Source organism: Lactuca serriola, chromosome 4 (assembly GCF_051521515.1).
Source record: "Lactuca serriola cultivar US96UC23 chromosome 4, Lser_US96UC23_V15, whole genome shotgun sequence".
Lineage (NCBI taxonomy): Eukaryota > Viridiplantae > Streptophyta > Magnoliopsida > Asterales > Asteraceae > Lactuca > Lactuca serriola.
This window is the reverse complement of record NC_136411.1, coordinates 342225996-342247381: the sequence shown is the minus strand read 5'-3', so window position 1 is coordinate 342247381 and position 21386 is coordinate 342225996. Positions and strand designations below refer to the sequence as shown.

The 21386-nt window shown below is 33.4% G+C and overlaps 3 protein-coding genes across 3 annotated transcripts; 2 read left to right on the top strand and 1 right to left on the bottom strand.

Annotated features, from left to right (window-relative positions):
- Positions 1–66: 66 nt before the first annotated feature.
- Positions 67–847, top strand: LOC145097500 (Ribosomal protein L12/ ATP-dependent Clp protease adaptor protein ClpS family protein). Its single transcript, XM_079035068.1, has one exon. It carries the CDS (start codon positions 155–157, stop codon positions 638–640), a length of 486 nt encoding a protein of 161 aa, XP_078891194.1. The 5' UTR covers positions 67–154; the 3' UTR covers positions 641–847.
- Positions 848–7413: 6566 nt separating this feature from the next.
- On the top strand, positions 7414–8859 carry FRO1 (NADH-ubiquinone oxidoreductase-like protein). The gene is made up of 5 exons (XM_079035066.1): positions 7414–7645; positions 8032–8120; positions 8235–8364; positions 8451–8480; positions 8609–8859. Exons 1-5 carry the CDS (start codon positions 7481–7483, stop codon positions 8666–8668), a joined length of 474 nt encoding a protein of 157 aa, XP_078891192.1. The 5' UTR covers positions 7414–7480; the 3' UTR covers positions 8669–8859.
- Positions 8743–14155, bottom strand: LOC145097498 (putative amino-acid acetyltransferase NAGS2, chloroplastic). Its single transcript, XM_079035065.1, has 6 exons — positions 13601–14155; positions 11306–11393; positions 11019–11212; positions 9765–9916; positions 9327–9648; positions 8743–9084 (listed from the first exon to the last, which is right to left on the bottom strand). Exons 1-6 carry the CDS (start codon positions 13919–13921, stop codon positions 8968–8970), a joined length of 1194 nt encoding a protein of 397 aa, XP_078891191.1. The 5' UTR covers positions 13922–14155; the 3' UTR covers positions 8743–8967.
- Positions 14156–21386: the final 7231 nt, after the last annotated feature.

The following is a 21386-nucleotide window of genomic DNA, read 5'->3' as shown; positions in this document are numbered from 1 at the left end:
AATAACTGAAAGTAGAGGGACTCAAAGCGCAAATAAGTCTAAAATGTGAGATCAAATACCTATCGAAATGACAAAATCACCCTCTTCTCGTCTTAACTCACTCCACCAGACAACTATGGAACCCTAAACCCCCAAATCTGAAACCCCAGCCAAAATGATTGCCAGAACTGCTCCTAAATCGCTAACCAGATTCTTCTCGCTTTCACGCCACCTTTGCACGGCCACCGGAACTCAATCACAGAAGCTCGAAAGAATCGCCGACGAGATCCTCAGCCTTACAAAACTCGAGAGGAATGATTACGCAGTCCTCCTACGTTACAAGATGGGTTTCAATAACTACGGCCCAGCGGTGACCGGCATTGGTTCACCATCATCCGCCGGCGCTGCCTCTGCCGGACCAGGATCCGATGCCAAAGCCGCCGAGAAGGTTGTTTTTGATGTGAAGTTAGAGAAATATGATGCAGCTTCGAAGATCAAAATCATTAAGGAAGTTAGATCTTTTACTGATTTAGGATTGAAAGAAGCGAAAGATTTGGTGGAGAAAGTACCGGTGGTGGTCAAGAAAGGAATCACCAAGGACGACGCTGAAGCAATCATGGCGAAGCTCAAGGATTTGGGTGCTACTGTGGTATTGGAATAAACTTGATCTCTTTTTAGTTCTTCATTATCATTTTTGAATAACTCTTGAAGCTCTTTTGAGTAGTTGCAAACGATTTTTCTAATTCGATTGTTGATTTCCTCAGTTTTCAATGTGTTTTAGATCAAAGTATTATATAGCCACACATTTTAGAATGAAGATTCCATTGTAATTCATTGGGAGAAATGTTGCACTTGATGTTCTTTGTTAGTTTTAACTTTCATATTCGGTTGCCTAAGAGAGGTGCTCATAAAATGTTCATTGAGGTAAAACATGTACCCAATTTGTACAACTTTTTACTTATCATATACACTTTCATAATAACAAAAAATTATATTACAATGCTTTTTAAAACAAATATACATATATCTTATATATAAAATTGTTAGAGTAGGTAAGATAATGCGAAAAATTTGTATAGAGTGTCATGTTGGGGGATGGGGTCATTGAGAGATTCAAGAAGAAACTCTAGTTCGAAAGTAAAAATGTGAGTACACCTTTGTTGAAATCGGTTTTGGGTTGCTTGAGCAATTTTATAGGTCACATTTTAAAGTCTAGGAAGAATTAGTGCAAAAGTTTGAGGTTTCCTTTCTTTTGAGGAGTTGAAGAAGGTCAATATGAAATTCTTTGGATTAAATGGAGTAAGGTGTTGACCTCTAAAGACAAAGGTGGAACTCGCATTGGGAGTTTTTGATCGGGCCTTGTTACTTGAATGGAGGTGGCGGTTTGTTGTTGATTCGAGTTCCTTGTGGGCTACTATATGGTGTTGGAGGTTGGTTTGGGTCGAATGGTTATGAGGCAAATAGGCATCGGGTTGGTCCATAATTGTTGGTTTGATAAATCAATTACACAATAAAGGCATTGTGCCTCATAATAGTTTTGTTTAGTTCACTTGCTCATTTGTGTCATATTAATTAAATAAGTGGGTTTTGGATATAGATAGAGATATACTTAAAACCATAACCGTTAGAACCAGAATATATAAAACTGGTTCGGGTTTAAAGAATGACTTTTATTCGAGTTTGGGTCCTTCGGGTCTAGGTAAACTGGGTTTGGGTCCTTTGGGTCTGGGTAAACCAGGTTTAAGAACCAGAATCGATGTTAGGAACAAAAACCGGTTTTTGTGAAAAGTTTAAAACATGTGTATCTCATTCGTTTGAACGCAGATTAGAATGCATTTTTTTCAGGTGTATAGTTTAGGGTGAATTTGGTTGTGGAAAGTTTTTTTTTTTTCATTTTTCAAGAAAACGTTTTTAGAAAATAGAATTGAGTTTTCATTTTTAGTTTTCCAATGAAAATTTTAGAAAACGCGTTTGGTTGAAACTGATTGAGTTTATTTATTTATTTATTTATTTTTTATAAGTTGGAAAACTACATAAATCGCTTTCCTAATTTACATAAATTTGAAAAACGGGAAATTTTTCATTTTCTTGGAAATTTTTTGAAAACTGAATCAACTAAGTGTGTTTTCAAAATTTTCATTTTCATTTTCATTTTTCATGGAAATTGGAAAATTTTCCACAACCAAACGCAACCTTAGAGTTTGTATATGACTTTAAACTGTAACTTTTTCATTTTCGGTTTCATATTCATTAACTTACAATCCCCAAAGTTAGGATACCAAAACTGGAAATTTTATGTTTTCCAACTTTTTCTGTTATTCTATGAAAATTTTAAAAATGCATATATAATTCGTTTGAAGTCGAATTAGCATGCAATTTTCAACAATATGTAGTTAGAGTTTGTGCATGATTTTACATTATAATTATGTCAAATTTGGTTTCATATTCATTGACTTACAGTCCCCCAAGGTCAGGATATTAAAACTGAAATTATGTAAAAATTTTAAAACATGCATATTTAATTCGTTTTAAGTAAGATTAACATACAATTTTTCCAACGTCTAGTTTAAAGTTTTACATGATTTTAAACTATAATTTCATTAATTTTGGTTTAATATTCAATGAATTATAATCCCCTGAAGTCGGGATATCAAATATGGAAAATTTCAAATTTCAACCTACTAAGTGATTACCAAAAATTTTTGGTTTTCCCGAGTTTTTGGGTTTTCAATACTAGACCCACATTACCAGGTTCCACCGACCCATTTTGACATTTTCGAGTTTTTCAGTTCTACACCCACTTTACCCTGTATTGTACCTGAAATAAAATCGGAATCGGTTCCTATATATCGGTCTGTTTTCCGGTCCTACAAAATCCAGTTAACCGTTTTTTGTGTTTGGGTCCATCCGGATTGGGTTTGATCCACTTTCATCCCTAGATATATAGATGTTTTAGAGGATTTCGCTATTAGTTCAACGCGGAAATCATAATGATGATGTTACTAGAGGTTATTCCACTAGATGGAATTGCCCTAAAAGTTAAATACCCTAATGTGGAGAGTTTTGTTAAATTGCGTTTCAACATGATCAATTCTGCTAATAGGGGTGTTGATTTGGATTCTATTTTTTGTCCGATTTGTCAAAATCACGATGATAATATTGATTAACTTGTTCATTTTGTGTGAGGTGGCGATGACTACTAGATATCTCATCAACCGACGATGGGATTTGGCGACTCCTTATGTCACTACGATTAAAAAATAACTGTCTTGGGTGGATTATGTGCACTTAACTATCACATAATGTTCATGTTTAGAGGTAGTCATTTTAATGATCATATGGGAGTTTTGGAAGTACACAAATGTGGCGTTATTTAAATCTCATAAGTTTCTTAAAGGTTATGTTTTCGATAAAATAATATGTCATTGTTATTTTTTGAGTTGTTCAAAATAATTTCAATTGATTTTCTTAGTAACATAACCAAATGTTAGCTTTAAATGCTTTGTAATTGTTTTTCCTTTTCTAGCTCCTTAAATATAGTTATACTTTTATAATGTATAATGGGTAAATTACGAAAAGGACCTCTATGGTACAGTGGAAATTAAATCTTCTAACTTTTCATTTTGTGACATGGGCATCCTTTTTAATCTAACTATTTAACTGTAAACTTTTGAAATGAACAAACTTTCTTTGAATCAAACCGAAAATAACGTACATCAATCACTATATTTGTTCTATATGTATACACACATGTGTATGCATGGCCCAATGATCATTTTATACAGTATATTTTTTGAATAGTAATTCTAGGTACTCTTGAATGTTACATAGGCTTAAGGTTCTAGAAACATCAATGAATAGTGAACCAATATATCCATTTGTAACTCCTTAAGAAATTACTTAGATTGTTTTTCTTTCCCATATTTCATGTGTGTGTATATTGCTGGGTTTTTTATTTAAATGTTATACATTCTTTATGTGAAGGTTAACCTCTAATACACCATTTATTGTTGCAGACTTTTTCCTTATACACAACAATAATACTCCAAGTAAACAGGTTGGTCACAAACACAACTATATGAATCCTGATGTGGTGGTGCTCAAATATTTCTTATGTTACCTACACACAAACATGTTATTTTTATAATTTCATTTAGGCTCTATTTGACATAAATAAGACAATTTATAATTTAGTGGTTGTAAGACCATAAATGTAGCTTATCCTAGCTTATAAAATACCTTATAAGCTAGCTTTTGATAATTTGATTTATAAGCTAAAAGTTAGCTTTTCAGCTGGGCCCCAAACAAAACTTTAACATAACATGATGCTCGATTGGAATTGATATCTTCACAGCAAAAAAATTGTAACGACCCAGATTTTCAAGGAAAATTTTCATTTTTAATTAACAAAACACATTTGCATAAACCATGAAATTCCAACATATTTGTTTTCAAAACAACATTCATTACATCTTTTTTTAAATCATCAGAGTATCCCCAAACATATCAGTGAAAGAGAGATAGAGTGCACACCGCGCCATTACGCCTTGCCCTTACCCTTGGGCTCAGATGTACCTGAAACAAATCAACAACCTGTAAGCAAAATGCTTAGTGAGTTCCCCAGAGCATACCATACACTACACATACACATATCCTGTTAGCTAATTAAAGCTACACACATATCACATAAGCCATGTATACAGAAAACTTGTAAGCGTGCCATGGGCTCCCCCACATGGTCTTACATCCAATGTCATGGGCTACCCCACATGGTCTTTACCTAGGACTGTCATGGGCTACTCCACATGGTCTTACATCCAATGCCATAGGCTACCCACATGGTCTTTACCTAGGACTACCATGGGCTACCCCACATGGTCTTACATCCAATGCCACAGGCTCCCCCCGGGGCCTTCATGCAAAACACGCAATCACATATCATATCAAATCATAGAATGACTAACACATATATCATAATCACATAATGGGCCGGCCTTGGTGCCTTAGACCCATGGGTATGGTGATAAGACTCACCTCAGTCTGTTGAATACAAAAGCTGCTCTCTTAACAGTCTGTAATCTCCCATGCTGGACAAATAATATTAATCAATGTTAGGACCTTAAATTAATCAAAGGAAAACCCAACCCCAAATCCTTCCATGAGGCCCAATTATCCTTCCCTTGCTAATGGGCTCAAAATCCAAGTCCAAAATCACTAATGGGCCTCTTGGCCCAATAAGGCCCAACCAAAATATCCATGGCCCATAACAGATGAAGCGGCCCATAATTCACAGAAGGTAATCAAATCCAATAACCAAGTGAGGCCCCAAAGCTCAAAGGCCCAAAACAGGTTCGGCCCAACTGAGATGCGTACGCTTGGCGTACTATCCTGGTACGTGCAGTGTACTGGGGTCTTAGGACTATGCTTAGCGTACACTGGGTTACGCCCAACGTACTACCATATTAAGCACTTTCTCCATTAAGTGCTTAATACTCGGTTCCTTTACGTCCAAAAGCCAGATCTAAGTCCATTAAGATGTCCTAAGGCATAAAGTTGGCAACTTTATGCCTTTGCATGCCTCATATACACCCAACACCTCCAATAAGACCTTTCCAAGGTCTTTAACCCATGCATGAGGCCAAAACTCCCATCAAGACTCCATTTTTATGATACTAAAGGACCAAGGGACCTCATATCTGTCATCCCCACCTTCTGGAGTTGCTTAACTCACAAATGGGTGTCCAAAATCAACCAAAGAGACAAGACTAGAAAACCCTAGCTAGATCTAGAGATTTAAATGGAAAGGTGCAAGCTTTTTACCTCCAGGAGCTTTGCAAGATGACCAAGATGCAGATCCTTGAAGCACCAAACCGACCCAAGCTTGCTAGACCACTTCCTCTTCTTGAAAGAACTCTAAAATGGCCACCAAAAACCCTCTCCTTAAGCTCAAAACTCTCACATACAATAACACAGTTGAAGGTAGACGAAAAGAGGCTGATAAGGTTTGGTCCAAGAGGCTAAAAGGTGTATACGCCCGATATTTAGGGTTTTAGCCCTCTGGTGCATACGCCCGATGTACCCTTACGTATGCCCAGCGTACGTAAGGCTCCTCCACGATCCTTCATGCAGAGTACGTTAAGCGTACTCATAGGTACGCCCAACGTACTCAAGGGACCAATTATGCAAAAATATAAAATCTTGATGGTTTCAAGACATATTAGTTTTTGGGTGTTACAAAAATTCCGATTGTGAAGTTCTTTTTTGGCAAATATAAAATATCAAGCAAGACCTTAAAAAAACCAGAAAAGAAACCACGAAAGGTGAACATGTAAAGCGTCTAAGATGTTGTTTGTTGAGCATCTTAATGGTTCTATTAAGAGGCTCGTTGAATCTGTTAATTCAGAGTGTTTTGTTTGTTATTTTTACGCATATGAATAGGCCAACAAGGCTTTGATTCGATCAGACCTAAGGAGATTCCAAATGAAATAATAAATTGTGTTTTCCTTTTTCCCTTATTAAGCGACACCCATATTTTCCTTCTTATGCTCCTCCATCTTAGCAGACACACACAACTACCTCCGACCTCGCCAACGCCACCTCTTCCATTGCCAACGACACATATCATGGTAAGAAAAATCTTGCTTGAAAACCTATTTGCTAAAAAAAAGCAGATTGCTTGAAAATTTGAATTTGCGAGCAGTTTAAAGCAACAAACTTGAGTAATAAAGTGTCAACAATGGCTCATCCTGAGGAGGTAATAGGGTGTCCATGATGAGAAAGATTCGACATGTTCGAAGCGGTCAATGTTTCGATTTAAATTTAGAACTTACGTTCGTTAATTAGAAAAACTTACTTGTTTTTTTTTACATACGTGTCGATATAAATTTGAGTTTGCCTATATTTTGACGTAATTTTGTTTTTGTTTTTGTTTTTATGTTTTTGTGCTAATTTTATAAACACTTTCCATGTATGAGTCGATTCATATATTATATATTTTTGATTATTTGAAATTCTGTTCGTTAACTTTAAACTTTTTTACTTTATATACGTGTCACTATAAATTATTGTATTTTACTCCACCCGTCCCAAAATTATAGTCCATCTTTCCTTTTTGGTTTGTCCCAAAATAATAGTCCACTTCTAAAAATAAATAACATTTTTACCAAAATACCCCTCATTATTACTTAACCAATTAAGCATTTAATGGAACATTAAATGCAAAATAATGACAAAACTGTCATTTTATTATATAAAATTAGTGTTAATTAATGTTTTTCTTAATTTTTGTGTTTTTTGTTTGTGGACAATAATATTGAGACGGAGGGAGTATATTTTTTTACTTATTTCTATAAACATTTGATACTAATGAACCTGATTATATATAATATGTTTCGTTATACAAAATCATAATTTAATTCAATAAAAATAGAAAGGCTTAACGGAGGTTAACATTCCTAGTCGGACATCCAAACACCCTAGGCATCTGCTTCTCTGCAGACAAATGGCGAGCTCTCTCCGTCGTATCGGAAGCCATTCAAGTACCGCGCATCGGTTTGTTCTTCCTCAATTAATCAGTCGATTCTCTACAGATGCCTTGTCTGTTGAGTATAAAGCTGGAGAAATCGGCACTGTTTCCGGTATTCCGGATGAACATCTTCAACGGAGGGTAAGATCCGTTTATCATTCTTTAATTTACTGCATCTTTCCGTTCGCCGAATTCTCATTTTCTTCCATCGATTAGAACCTTTAGCACTTCATTTTCCCCCTTTTTATCTAGTTCGTCGATCGATGGGATTCTGAATCTAGGGTTTTTGTCAATCATGATGTCATTTTCGAACATTTTGGATATGCATATCACCAATAAGCTAACATGCATCCCTAATCCCCATCTCGTATTTTTCCAGTTGATTGTTTATGGTAATATGGTATTCGTATGCAATTGTTGATTGTATGTATTGTTAATTTTTATGTCCCTGTTGACCTAATTGATCAAAACGTTTTAATTCCCTATCTTGCTGATTGTTTAACTTGTATAACTTCCATAAATGCCAGGTTCTGATCTATTCACCTGCTCGAACAGCTTCACAGCAAGGAGCTGGAAAAGTTGGCAAGTGGAAGATTAATTTTATGTCGACACAGAAGTATGCTTCTTTCTCTTCTTTTGTGATTCTCACATACACCACAACTTAAAGGAAGTATTGTCATTCATTTAGACATCTACCTGATGGAATAAGTCTTGTTTTCTTCCAATGTAGATGGGAGAATCCATTGATGGGTTGGACATCAACAGGGGATCCTTATGCCAATGTCGGTGATTCTGCACTCAGTTTTAGTAGTGAAGCAGATGCAAAAGCATTTGCAGAAAGACATGGTTGGGATTACACTGTGAGAACTACATCCAAAACTATTTCACAGCTTTGTTCTTGTTCTTAAACTTGTTTATTGATCATCTAAATGATTCTTAACTACAGGTCAAGAAGTACCAATCACCTCTATTGAAGGTTTGACACTCAAAAACCAACTCTAATTACTTCTTTTAATTACCTCTACATGAAGCAATCATGGGTTTGTTTTTTATATCCAATTTAATTTCTTCTTTTGACATAACTTTGTAATTAACTTTTTTCAGGCAAAGGCATATTCAGACAACTTCAAATGGAAAGGGCTTCCAAAAACACCTGAGAACTAAAGTGGCTTTACAATTACAACACTTGTTCAGGTTCTTTCAATTGCAATTTGTATGTTTGGTTTCATGGATTACAATAAATCAGTCTGTTTGATGCACTTACCCTCATTTCTCCTTATTCTGTATGTTTAAGTGTTTAACAATTCTACAAAAACATTTATGCTCATGGAATCTGATTAAGAACATTTGATTTATTTACATGATTACATAAGATAGTTATATGCTAGTTTACACATTGTTTTCAACATGAATTCTGCTAACAATTGTTTCATATAAAACTTAAATTTTGTTATAAAAAGATTTTATCTTTTTTCTTCTTTCTTAGCTACCATTGTTCCAACTCCATTGCTTTGAAATAATTCCTTCAATAGCACTCCACAAATGTTCCCATCTAGTAGATGCACTCTCTTCACACCTCCCTGTGGTATAAAGTTTATGTTAGATGAGGGCATTTACGTCTTTTTGTACAAACAAAAGATCTAGAGCAAAGTCCCTATCTCTATCTTATTCCACCTTCTTAGGTTAGTCTAGATAAGGGTCTGTATATATACATAAGGTATGTTTCTTTTCTAGACGTGATAAACTGTCTGAATGAGACTAAATGACCATTTTACCCTTACATTCAAGAAACAAATATCAAGTAAAAAAAAGCAACCCTTACTCTACACACAAAAGCTGCAGCAGCTAACTCTGAGAGATAACCATTTGATCTTTCTTGATCACCAATAGCAAAACCATTCCCATGGTCAAAGTCAAATCCAATTCCATTCCGGAACGTGGGATTGGAATTGGAATGGTCTTTCTCAGCAATGGCATTTACGTAATTATCAGCTATTTCACTTTGCTTGATCAACCTATCCGCATCTTCAACACTTAAAAACCTAATAACACGGCCCATTTCATCCAATATGGGCCCATTTATAATGCAAATAAGCTTTTCAGCTCCAATTGCCATAGCACAAGCTGTAGCAACTTCATATGTGCTGCATTATTTTTTTAATAACAAAAATACTTAAAATGGTTTATTTGTGGTCATAATTAATAATTCATAATTCATAAAGATTGTAAATGTTATATTCTTGTATTATATCAATCATACTTGCAATTTAGTAATTCCCCAGAGCTCGAATATCCAATGTTGTTTAAGATCACAATTGAGTCGTTATCCAGTGTTTCATGGATACGTGAAACATCTATTTTCTTCACTTCACCCGTGGCTCCATAATCAATGCCTTCAACCACTCCTTTTTTCTACCAAAAAAATGGACAAGTATATGGTGATTATTCTAAAAGATAATGTCAATTTTATAAAATCCATAAAATCAAAGACACATGTATATCAATTGTTTTATAGATCGATCTATGATGTGGAGAAAATCTCTCTGTTCTAATAAATGAATAAGTTTATTTTTTTATTGGCAAGTGTCAAATTATTAGAGATTCTCGTTAATATTATATGTCACATATCATTGCTACTTGTCAACCTATTAATTATAAATTTTAAATTTCAAAATTTAAATTTCTCATTTTAATTACATTAAATTAATAATTGATTCTTTATTTAAATTTCAAATTTTAAAAATTTTCACTTTAATTATATTAAATTAATAACATTAGATTAAAAAGCAAAATAAAATTAATACAGATTATAAGTTGATATAACTTCATGTATTTATTTAAATAAACGGTTATAATTTTATATACCTAAAAAATTGATTAATAATTCAAATAAACGTATTTATTTAACTTTTTTAAATAATTGATTAATAATTTTGATTTTTTAATATGAAAGTTTAATTAATTTTATAACCGTGGTTATTACGGGTTATAAACTAGTGTATTATATAATAGTAAAACAATTATTTCAAAAAGAAAGATAACGAGTGTGTTTGGCATGCAACTTTTACAAACTTCTAGCTTTTAGCCTATAAAAAAAGCTTGAAAAAAAGAAAAAGATTTGTTCAGTAGTAGTAGGAGCTTCTGCTTTTAGTTTAAACAAAATGTTTCAAATCCAAAAGCTACTTCAAGTGGCGTTTAACAAAAAAACTCTTATATTTTTGCAAATTATCCTTTTTTAAAATTATGTTTCTATTTTACATTTTACAAAGATGTATTTTTATATAAGTTTATATGTTTTAAAAACTTTCGGCTACTTTTGCAGAACGCTCATATACAAATAAAAGCTATAACTTTCAGCTACACAACTACAGTTTCTTTTTGTTAGTTTTGCCAAACATGTCCAATGTATATATATATATATATATATATATATATATATATATATATATATATATATATATATATATATATATATATATATATATATATATATATATATGTTTGATGATTTTACCTTGGCTGCAAGAAAATTACCGGTAGCAACAGTAAGATTGTGATGCCAGCAAGTGTTGTCTGTGATGTTTAATGAGGGTGTGGGAGAGAGCTTTGACTCGATTATTTGACTAATTCTTCCGGCTGACTCGATTGAGGCTTTAAGAGAATTAGGGTCGGTAATTCTCCATTTTCCAACATACTTGGGCTTGCATCCTGTAATATAATTTTATAAACTTTCATTATAAATAATTAATTAATAATATTACCCATAATTTATAACAAATAAAAGAGCTAAGTTTTACAAACCCTTCTCAGCTAACAGCTTGTCGATCAGTTCGTGTGTCCCTGGGACAAGAACAAACTTTATTCCTAGGCCATGAAGAAGAGAGATATCCTGCATTGCATTGCATGTTATTAAAGTAGGTTACATTTTTGGTCCCTGAGATTGTTCAAAAACTGCAAATTTGGTCCCGTATGGTAATTTATTCCTGAGTTTGTTACAAGAGGAAATTATCTGGGAAAAAAACTGTAATTTATTCTTCATATTATGAAACTTCAAAAGGAGGTTTGTTACCATCGTTATTAAGTATTCATCGCGTGGAAATCAATGATAAAAAGATGAAATCGCAATATATGATATCACAAAAAGTAAGTTTGTAAAGTGGTGGACATTTTTGCTATATAAATGATCATTTTGTTATTAACTCTTAATTAAATGGTATCAGAGAGGAGATCAATGGAGATATTCGAGATATTTACTCTATATATCGCGGTGGAGGATGTTACATTTTGATTTGTAAATATATTGGAACCTAGCCGACATATTATTATTTTTGTTAAGATATGATATGATTAATGAAGCAACATGTGCGATGTTATTTGTAAGGTGACACCTTGATGCATTGTGTGCCGATCTTCTTCAAGATAAACAAGACTTTTAACATAGAAGGAAACTTAAGATCCTTAAAACCATCTCTGAATTCGATCTAGAATAAATGGTGCGTGAATTTATCATGTTTCAACTAGAAATAAGTGGTGAAACTATACCTTCGAGGTTGGGCGAAAATATCTCAAAGAAGTTGGATACACTTTAGATAGGGCAAAGAAGAATTTGGAGGTTCCATGTAAACTTGGATGTTTGCTCAAATTGCATTCTTGGTGAACAAAATCGGGTCTTAGATGGAGTTGGGAAGCATAATTCAACTTGAGTTTTTGATTATGCATACACGGGTGTTGGGGATATGCAAGCACGTTCTCCCTCTCACTTTCCTCTTCTCTCAATTTGTCATTGATGCATAGAAACATGTACCAAAATGAGTTTAGGTTGGAATGGATTTCCAAGGTTGGGAGTGAAGGAAATAAAAGGATAGAGTATTCTTGAGAATGAGTTTATTAAAGGATTTTTCGAATACAAAGCATTCTCGAGAATGTGTTTTTTTCGATTTTGTTGGTTTTCCTCATACATTTGTAGTATTCTTAAGAATGTGTGATTCTGTATATAAACGTACATTTTCCTACATAGTATTGCTCTCTCTTATTACCCCTAGGGTGGCAATTTGATTAGTGAAAAACGACACTATAATTGATGAAAGAAAAGATAGTTGCTGTTATTGATAGTTGAGTGGTAGTTGGTTGCTATAATTTGCAATTAACCTTAAAATAAATGGATATTAACAACCACTTGGGTTGTGGTGACTTGGTAAGACATGTGGAAGATATGGTGGATAACATATTGATCCATGTTTAAATCCTGACACTACTCAGCTCCTGTGGCCATTCGCCTGCAGTGACTCCAAGGCATGAGACATAACCTCATGTTCGCAGCGGGGGATTAGTCGGTGCGTGAAAATTGGTCCGAAAACCCTTGTTAGAAAAGTTCCATTTCTAAAAAAATGGATATTAACAAAAGTAACCATCAGAACCAAGTTTTCCGTCTTTTTGAAAAAATTACCACTTTGTCCTAAATTCCTTCATTACCAATCAAGAACATATAGTGTGTATTTTTTTCCTCTCATTTGCACAAAAACTTCTCAAAAAACTCTCTCTACTCATATCTATAATGTTCGAAATGTCAAATTTCAATATTTTTCAATAAAATGTCACATTTGTGCCCATGTATCGTATACATACTTCCATTTGCTATGTTTCTTTATTTGTTTTAGATTTTAGTAAAAAACAAAAAAATTTCGAATTTGGAATTGTTCATTGGATTTAGAACTTGTTACGCTATAGTTTTTATTTATTTATTTATTTTGTCTAAAATCCGGAATTTCAATAAGAAAAAATACATTTCATTTGACCTAAAGTAGTACGGAGTTCTTTTTAAAAAGTTGACCATTTTTTAGATAAAGGGTTATTTTTATAAATATTACATTCAAAGCGGTTGGTTTTATAAATATCCATAAAATCAAATCTAAGTGTATAGCTACTAAATTGTCGAGCTTGAATTAATGCTTTTTATTGTTGATGATTTTTTAAACTTTATTAAAAATATCAAATTAGATTTTTTATTTTCTTTATATCAGATTAATTTTAAACAAGTCGATCAAATCAAATATTGTACTAGTAGTTAATTAAACGGAAATTAATTAATATAAATACCTCAAGAATGCCCCCCAAATTGTTGCTCTCGATTATTTCAGCACACAGCACAACTACAAACGTTCGTCCGCCGTGAGCCTCAAAATACGGCCAAGCTTCCCTCATCATCTCCACAAACTCATCCTTCTTCCGACCACCGTCGTCCGTACAACAATCACGACACCTTCTACACTCTTCATTAACTTTACAATTCATCACCAACTTAGCTCCGATCTTACTTACACCAAACCCTCTCAAAGTTCCACCACCACATTCCGCCGTGTTCCACCATGAATGACGGTGTTCCAGAGGAAAAAAAGGTTTCGATCTTGGAACAGCCATGAAAACGAAAGCGGTGATCGAGTAGAATATTATTATAATGTGAATGATTTTGAGTACGGACTAGTGTCGATAGTGATTCGTGAGTGAAAGATGCAGCGAAATGTTTGTGGATTGATTGATTGATGTGAGAGAGAGTTTGGACGTTTGTGGAATTGCATTTGAGCTGGTTTTACAGTCAGGTACATGTGTACATACACCGTCAATGTTGCAATTTGCGTGGAGTGTTCTTGGAAGAAGGGGATATGCCGATATGGATATTTCTTATTCTTTTAACTGTTTAAGCATATGTAAAGGTGTTTGTATATTTTGAAAACAATTAGTGTGATTTTTGTTTTATATTGTTTAGATGTGCAAAAACCAGAAAATTGAAAAAACCGTATAAAATAAACAAAATCCGATAGTATGGTTTTTAGTTTTACAAAAACCATAAAAAAAAACAAACCGTAATTATTTATATATTCAATTTCTTTAAACTCTTCTTTTAATTCAAGAATAAAAAAGATATTGTTCTTTTTTTAATCATATTGATTCAGATAGTTAATCGATACAATTAAATAAAATTTATGAATAAAAAACATGATTTATAAAAAATAACTAGTATGTTATATGTTTTACAATATTTAGGTTAAAAAACCATTTTTTCAATTAAACTTTGATTTAGTTAATCAAAGTTCATTAATTTGTTAATTGAACTAATGGTTGAACAAAAGAAAGTAGTTTAGGATCTAATTTGTGGTATATTTCTATATGATTGATCATGATCTTTACTCGAAATTGGAAAACTAAACCTTATGTTTAATGATGCTTTACAGGTGTTTGATGAAATGTATAAGAGAGTTCATAGTTTTTCTTGTAGTGTTTATCGTTTTCAGCTCGATTTTGTGTTTAGTGGGTGTCTTTCAAATGTGTTTTCTTTTGATGGTGTACATATTTGTAGGTTTCATAATGTTATTTGTTGTCTTTTGGATTGCTTGACGGTTCAACTTGCTCTATAACTGATGTCCTAATGATCATAATTTGTGTGTGGTGGTTCCTAAATGTTATATAATTTTGTTGTATTGGCCTCCTTCTAGTGGCTTGACCTATTTTTTTTTGAAATGGAATGTCATAGGTGATGATCATGGGTATATGCTTGATCTTAATGTTCATCTTATGGGCATTAAACTACATCTTTGGTTGGTTTGGTTCCACTACAAAGTTGGTTTCTGATGTTGCTTCCCTATTGTTCACAATACATGGTTTTTATTTAGTAAGGGGATAAAAGCTCATCTCCATTACTTTAATGGGTTAATTGTGATAGTATGAACAAGATTCATAGCAATTTTAGCTCTTAAAGCTGCTCTTTTAGTCATTGTTAAGGATTAAAGTCGTTTTCTATTATTGTTGGGGACATCAATGTGTATAAGGTTTTCAAGATGCCTAATGTTTAATCATAGAGCTTTACAAGTGTAATGTTTTAAGGTTTTCAAGATGCCTAATGTTTAATCATAGAGCTTTACAAGTGTAATGTTTTTCATGGTTTTCAAGCTGCCCTAATGTTAAGCTAAAAGTTGCTCAAGTTAAATGTTTTTGAATGTCTTCTATTTGTAGGTTTATATTGGTATTAGGTCTATACTTTGATATATTCTATGGTTTATCACATGTTTGAATCATTTTATTGTTGAATTGGAGCATTATACAATTATCGATCATATCATAGTTTTGGCTCATAACATATTTGGATTTTTAATTCTCTTTTGGATTAGATAAATTATATATTTAGTTTTAATCTCATTGGTAGAGTTGAAACCTAACATGTTTAGATGATAAAATTATTTGGATTGTAAACTGTTCGAATTAGATAATTGTAGAGTTTAGGATCATAATATATGTGTTGATATAAACTAGAGCATTGTAGTGATTGAGATCATAATATATTTGTATCATATCATTTTGGACCAGAAAAATCAATTTAACTATTTGCTATTGGATCATAGTCGGTTTTGGATCATAACATGTATTAGATCATAACAATTTTTACATCATTTAAAATATTGGATCATAACAACTTTTAGATCACCAAAGGGCCAATGGCCTAGCGGTATGGAGTGACATTCTCATATGAGAGGTCAGGGGTTCAAGTCTCTATGGAGACATAGATGGTTATTTAGGAGTAGATTAGTTAGTTTGCTGTTTCAAAAAAAAAACAACTTTTAGATCATAACAAATATGGGTTCATAAAAAGGATATGTGAAGAGTGAATAACGTGGCATGAAATGTTTATAGTTGTTACAATACATAACTAAAAAAAAGTACACAATATAGGTTTTATGTGTTTGAATCATAGTAGAGATTATTTGCACCATAACATTAAAAAAATATAATTTTATACTCATGTAGATTTATACCATTATAATGCTTGAATAAATAAATTTAGAAGTAGGTAGTTAGAATGCATATTCACCATTTGAATCATAACATACATGTATATTTTGTAAGGTCAACTTGTACAATTTAATAGATCTTCAAAACTCCAATGCTATAACTAGGAATATTTGTAAGAGTATAATGTCATAGTTTTAAACATTTGAAAGGACAATGCTATAATTAACAAAAGCTTCAAAGTATGTCGTACATTTTGAATCATAAAAATTATTTATTGTATATTTTGAATCCAAAGATATAAGTTACAAAATTAATGATCCAAAACTTATGATGCCAAATTTTACACCCCCAAAATATAAGATGAGTTATAAAATTATGGATCATGACCAGTGTTATAAAACTCGCCGAGTTGTCCGATTACTCCTCCGAGTACTCGCTACTCCCCCCCTCGCCAAGGCGAGTTACATATCCCGAGTACTCCCCGATCGGCCCTTTACGAACTGAGTAGTGTTGTGAAATTCGGTCAACTCGGTGATTAATATGTATAATATACTTAATGATTTATTATTTAACACACACATGTGATTATTACTACATATATATCTTAAATTTTCAGTAATTATTCACGAAGCGAGACCATTATGTGTGTGTTTTTTTTTTTTTTTTTTTTTTTTTTTTTTTTTTTTTTTTTTGTATTCACATGTATCCAATTTTGTTATATATTTCAATCAACTTATGATTTTATCTTATGATTTTGACATATATAATTTCCCTAAAAATATTTCCACACAAATTTCCAAATCCGAGTACTCCCCAAGTACTCCCGAGTACTCGCTACTCGGTAGTCGGCTGAACAGGTACCAAGTAACGAGTTCTACAACCTTGGTCATGACTATAATAATTGAAATTTATTATCCTAAAATTATAATCCAAAAGTTATGACGCAAAATATTAGTTATGATCCAAAAATATAGGATATAAAAGTTTGGATCTTTATGATATTTGTAGTATAAAGTTCAAGTATTTTTATAATAAGAAAAGATTAATGATCCAAAATAAAATGATACAAATTTTTTATGATTTAGAATTGTATGGTTCAATTTTTTTTTTCATATTTAAAAATATGATTAAAAAATACATGATAAAAAACAATTCTGATTTGTATGATGTAAAACTTTTTGATCCAAAGTAAATGATGAAAATTTTTATGATTTATAATTGTAAGATTCAAAAAATTCTTTGATACATAAAAATATGATCCAAAGTTTATGAGTCATAATTTTTGATGAATGTGTATATTATCCAAACACTCATTTTGCATCTTAAAATTATAGATCATAAAATTTGCATCAACAATTATTATTGATTATATTTTTTTTACATCATAAAGTTTTAGGATCCATGTAACATCCCAAAAATTCAAGGTAAAAAATTCATTTTTAAAATAGCCAATAACCAACATCCATTCAATATAAATAAAAATGATCAGAGTATGATAATATATCCTAAAACATCAATGATAAATCAAGAGATAATGCGGAAGAAACTTTAGGGTGTTCAATGCCATCATACCAGACTTTTCCCATTTGAACCGAAGTACCTGAAACAATTAAACATAAATCGTAAGCAGAAAGCATAGTGAGTTTCCCCCAAAGTACAATATATCAAACAAGAACGGGTCCAACCCAACATACATGCTTCAGGCCGATCCCACATAATCAAGCCCAACCCATATAAAACATACATACATATACAAGAGTCACAAAGACAGTTAGCATCCTACAAACATAATCCAGTGGGACGACATTAATGCCTTTGACCCATGAGTATAGTGAGAATGTAACATCCATAAAATTTGAGCCAATTTAAAACTTTTTCAACCAAATTAAAACCATTAATTATTACAAAGTGTTTTCAAAATATTTTCATGTCAGAGTATCCCAGAAATCAAAATCAAAATGTGAGGAGCTGTACGATCATGCCTCCGCCTTCCCGCGATCATCTGATGTACCTGAAACCAAAACTGAAACTGTAAGCCCGAAGCTTAGTGAGTTCCCCAAAATACCAATACATAACAAGTAGCACACATAAAAAACAACATGTGATGGGTCCACAACTCTACAGACTGGATTACCCCTGAGCCCACACTATGAGTCTGGCTTGCCCTACAGGCCCATAGCTCATATCTGGCTTGCTCCCTCAGTCCTTGGACTGTAACGAAATGACTAGCCCTCAGTGCGAGTCTGGTATGCTCTTCTGGCCCTCAGCTCGCATCTGGAATGCTTAGGAGTCCTTAGTATGAGTCTGGCATGCTCTCCTTGGCCCTCAACTCATATCTGGCATACTCCATGGTTTGTTGGTCACCGCATGGAGCAGTGCAACCTCAACCCTACCCACATAACATGTCGACATATAATACTAACTATGCATACAGATAATCAGGCCATATCACATGTAGTCCTACAGATCTACCAAGCTATTATAAAAACTAGCATGCATAACCACTCTTAGACTATCCTAACAACTAGCATGCCATACTAACTCATACCCGACATATCAACAACTACTAGGATATCAAATCCAATGGGCCGAACTTTGTGCCTTAGACCCCTTAGTATAGTGAGGAGAACTCACCTCACAAATGTCGAACTGAAGTGATAAGCTCAAACTATCGAATTACAGCCACGAACTCCACCACCTATATATATACCATAAGACCACTTCCATACATTTCCAATTTATTAAAATACCCTCAAAAGTGAAATTGGTCAACCCTTGGTCAAAGTCAAAGTCAACAGTCAAGGTTAATATTCCATGTTGACCCAACTCGTCGAGTGCAGCTTATTGACTCGTCGAGTCCTTCCAGAACTCGAGAATTCCTGAAACCCAAGTTGACTTGCCGAGTTTCCTGACAACTCGTCGAGTCCATGTGCGTCCAAAAGTTGGGAAAACCCTAACTGACTCGTCCAGTCGTCTTACTGACTCGCCAAGTCCATGCAAAAACTATCCACAGTCAATCGTCATCAGACTCGTCGAGTCTTCTATGCGACTCGTCGAGTTCATGCAGTCCATTTCTGTCACACCCCAAAACCAAGAATGACGGAAACGTTCTGGGGCGGAGGACGTCATGTAATGTATCACAACAATGCAAAGTAGTAAACAAGCAACAACATCATCCATTGCATTAATAGTATAATTTTAGTTACAAGGGTGTTCTTTCATAGTATAAGACAACAAAATGAACAATCAAAATAAAAGACGAGTCTGAACTGCTCCGTCTTCACAAAACCCGGTCATCGTACCTATCTATTAGTCACCTGAGAATACAAGTTATTTTGAAAGTGAGTATCAGCCAAAAAGCTGGTGAATTCATAAGTATTAATGTGTCTTTGTTTTGTAAAACTTGTAATGAAAGTCTTGACATTGTTTTGAAAGAAAGTTCGTACAAGTGTGGAAATGCTTGTAAGTACTGGAAAACGTTTGAAAAACCCTAGAAATCCCTATGATTCCTATTAGTATAGATGAAATCTTCTACCAAGACCTAACTGTTTTGAAAGTAACAAAGATGGTTTTTCCCTTGTATGACTACCATTAACAATATATATAGTCTACCTCATCGTTTATGTGAATGTATCACAAAATAAAAGTAATAGGAAAAATATAGCCATGTAACTGTTTATCCTTTTGTATTAGGATCAACCCGACATCGCGACTGCCGAAATAGTAATAACCTTGGACGTCCGTAGATGTTCATTTTCCTCTGTAGCTAATAGCAGGGCGTAGGAATGGTTAGTTCCGTAAAGGTACCCTAATATAAGTATTAACCGTAGGCATCCGTAGATGTTCATTACCTCTGTTGCTAACAGTTGGGTGCCGGAATGTTTAGCCCCGTCTAGTAAGTAAGTAGTCTTCTCACGAGACCCACTGTAAGTAAGTAATAATATGATTGGTAGTCCCTATTCTACATTTGGAACTAAATGTGACTTTCGCAACGAATCGCTAGGTCGAAATCCATATTTATTACCAAATCATATATAAGCCCAAACTATACCTATAATAGCTTACTAGGAAATAAAGCGGGTTAGCCTTCCTAAGTCCTTTAAACATTACTTATATAACTATACATATACAGACATGCTTTTAACAAAGTATCTATGTAAAGGTATCCAAGTAAGTGTATCCCTTCATATATCATTTAGTATAGACTCATGAATGAACTGACTCTGGTGTATTCCTTGTACTTGGAATGGTAAGTAGTATCTCCTAACTATACCTATAATAGTTATTAGTAAGGTACAAGTATACTAAAGGTATACCTTTGCTAGCCAAAGGTACTTAACTGACTGAGGGTACTTTTATGTCTATATATGTATACATGATATATAACTAATAGTTGAATGACCTTCGGACGGATACTCGATACCCTACCAGACCACATCCCGACGAGGAAAAGGAAATAAAGCGGGTTAGCCTTCCTAAGTCCTTCAAGCATTACTTATATAACTATACATATATAGGCATGCAATTGATAATATAAAAGCATAAGAGGAGTTTTATAAAGCCTTTGAAAAAGATTAATATCTAAGAAAAGTTCGACTTGATGTCGGTTTATAAAGCGGTTTGATAAAGAGTTTTGAACATATATTACCTTTAATAAAACATTTGAAGAAATCTGTTTGGTAAAACAACCAACATATAGTAAATCTAATTGCACGTTAGTTATTAATCACATGTGCTTGATATAATAAATACCATGATTCAACCTGTATTCCCCCCCATAAACTATTTAAAATCATTTAGAAACATTTAAAAGGTTAATTCAAGGGGTATGAACTCACCTGTAGCAAGTGGTTTGGATGAACTGAAGATGTAGGATTGCTAGGCGTCAAGTGAAGTCTTGAACACACTCTATGATCCTAGTTATTATATAATAGACATATGTGTAATCTAATTAGTCAATTAATAACTAATTAATCAAGTTAAGACACTCTAGGACATGGGAACCCTTTGTTTCAAGTGTTAAAGATCACAAGGGTTGCAACCAAGTGTTGTAGGGCATGGCTAGTGAGTGTAGGGTTCAAGGAAAACTCCCTAAGGGAGT

What these genes read in the sequence shown, in the direction of transcription:
- LOC145097500 (XM_079035068.1), top strand. Translation starts at nt 155, where the DNA reads ATGATTGCCAGAACTGCTCCTAAATCGCTAACCAGATTCTTCTCGCTT.
- FRO1 (XM_079035066.1), top strand. Translation starts at nt 7,481, where the DNA reads ATGGCGAGCTCTCTCCGTCGTATCGGAAGCCATTCAAGTACCGCGCAT. An exon ending in GACATGGTTGGGATTACACT is followed by an intron (nt 8,365 to 8,450) that starts GTGAGAACTACA and finishes TCTTAACTACAG; the next exon opens with GTCAAGAAGTACCAATCACC. An exon ending in ACCAATCACCTCTATTGAAG is followed by an intron (nt 8,481 to 8,608) that starts GTTTGACACTCA and finishes AACTTTTTTCAG; the next exon opens with GCAAAGGCATATTCAGACAA.
- LOC145097498 (XM_079035065.1), bottom strand. Translation starts at nt 13,921, where the DNA reads ATGGCTGTTCCAAGATCGAAACCTTTTTTTCCTCTGGAACACCGTCAT. An exon ending in CAAGCTGTTAGCTGAGAAGG is followed by an intron (nt 11,213 to 11,305) that starts GTTTGTAAAACT and finishes ATTATATTACAG; the next exon opens with GATGCAAGCCCAAGTATGTT. An exon ending in CTGCAGCTTTTGTGTGTAGA is followed by an intron (nt 9,085 to 9,326) that starts GTAAGGGTTGCT and finishes TTTATACCACAG; the next exon opens with GGAGGTGTGAAGAGAGTGCA.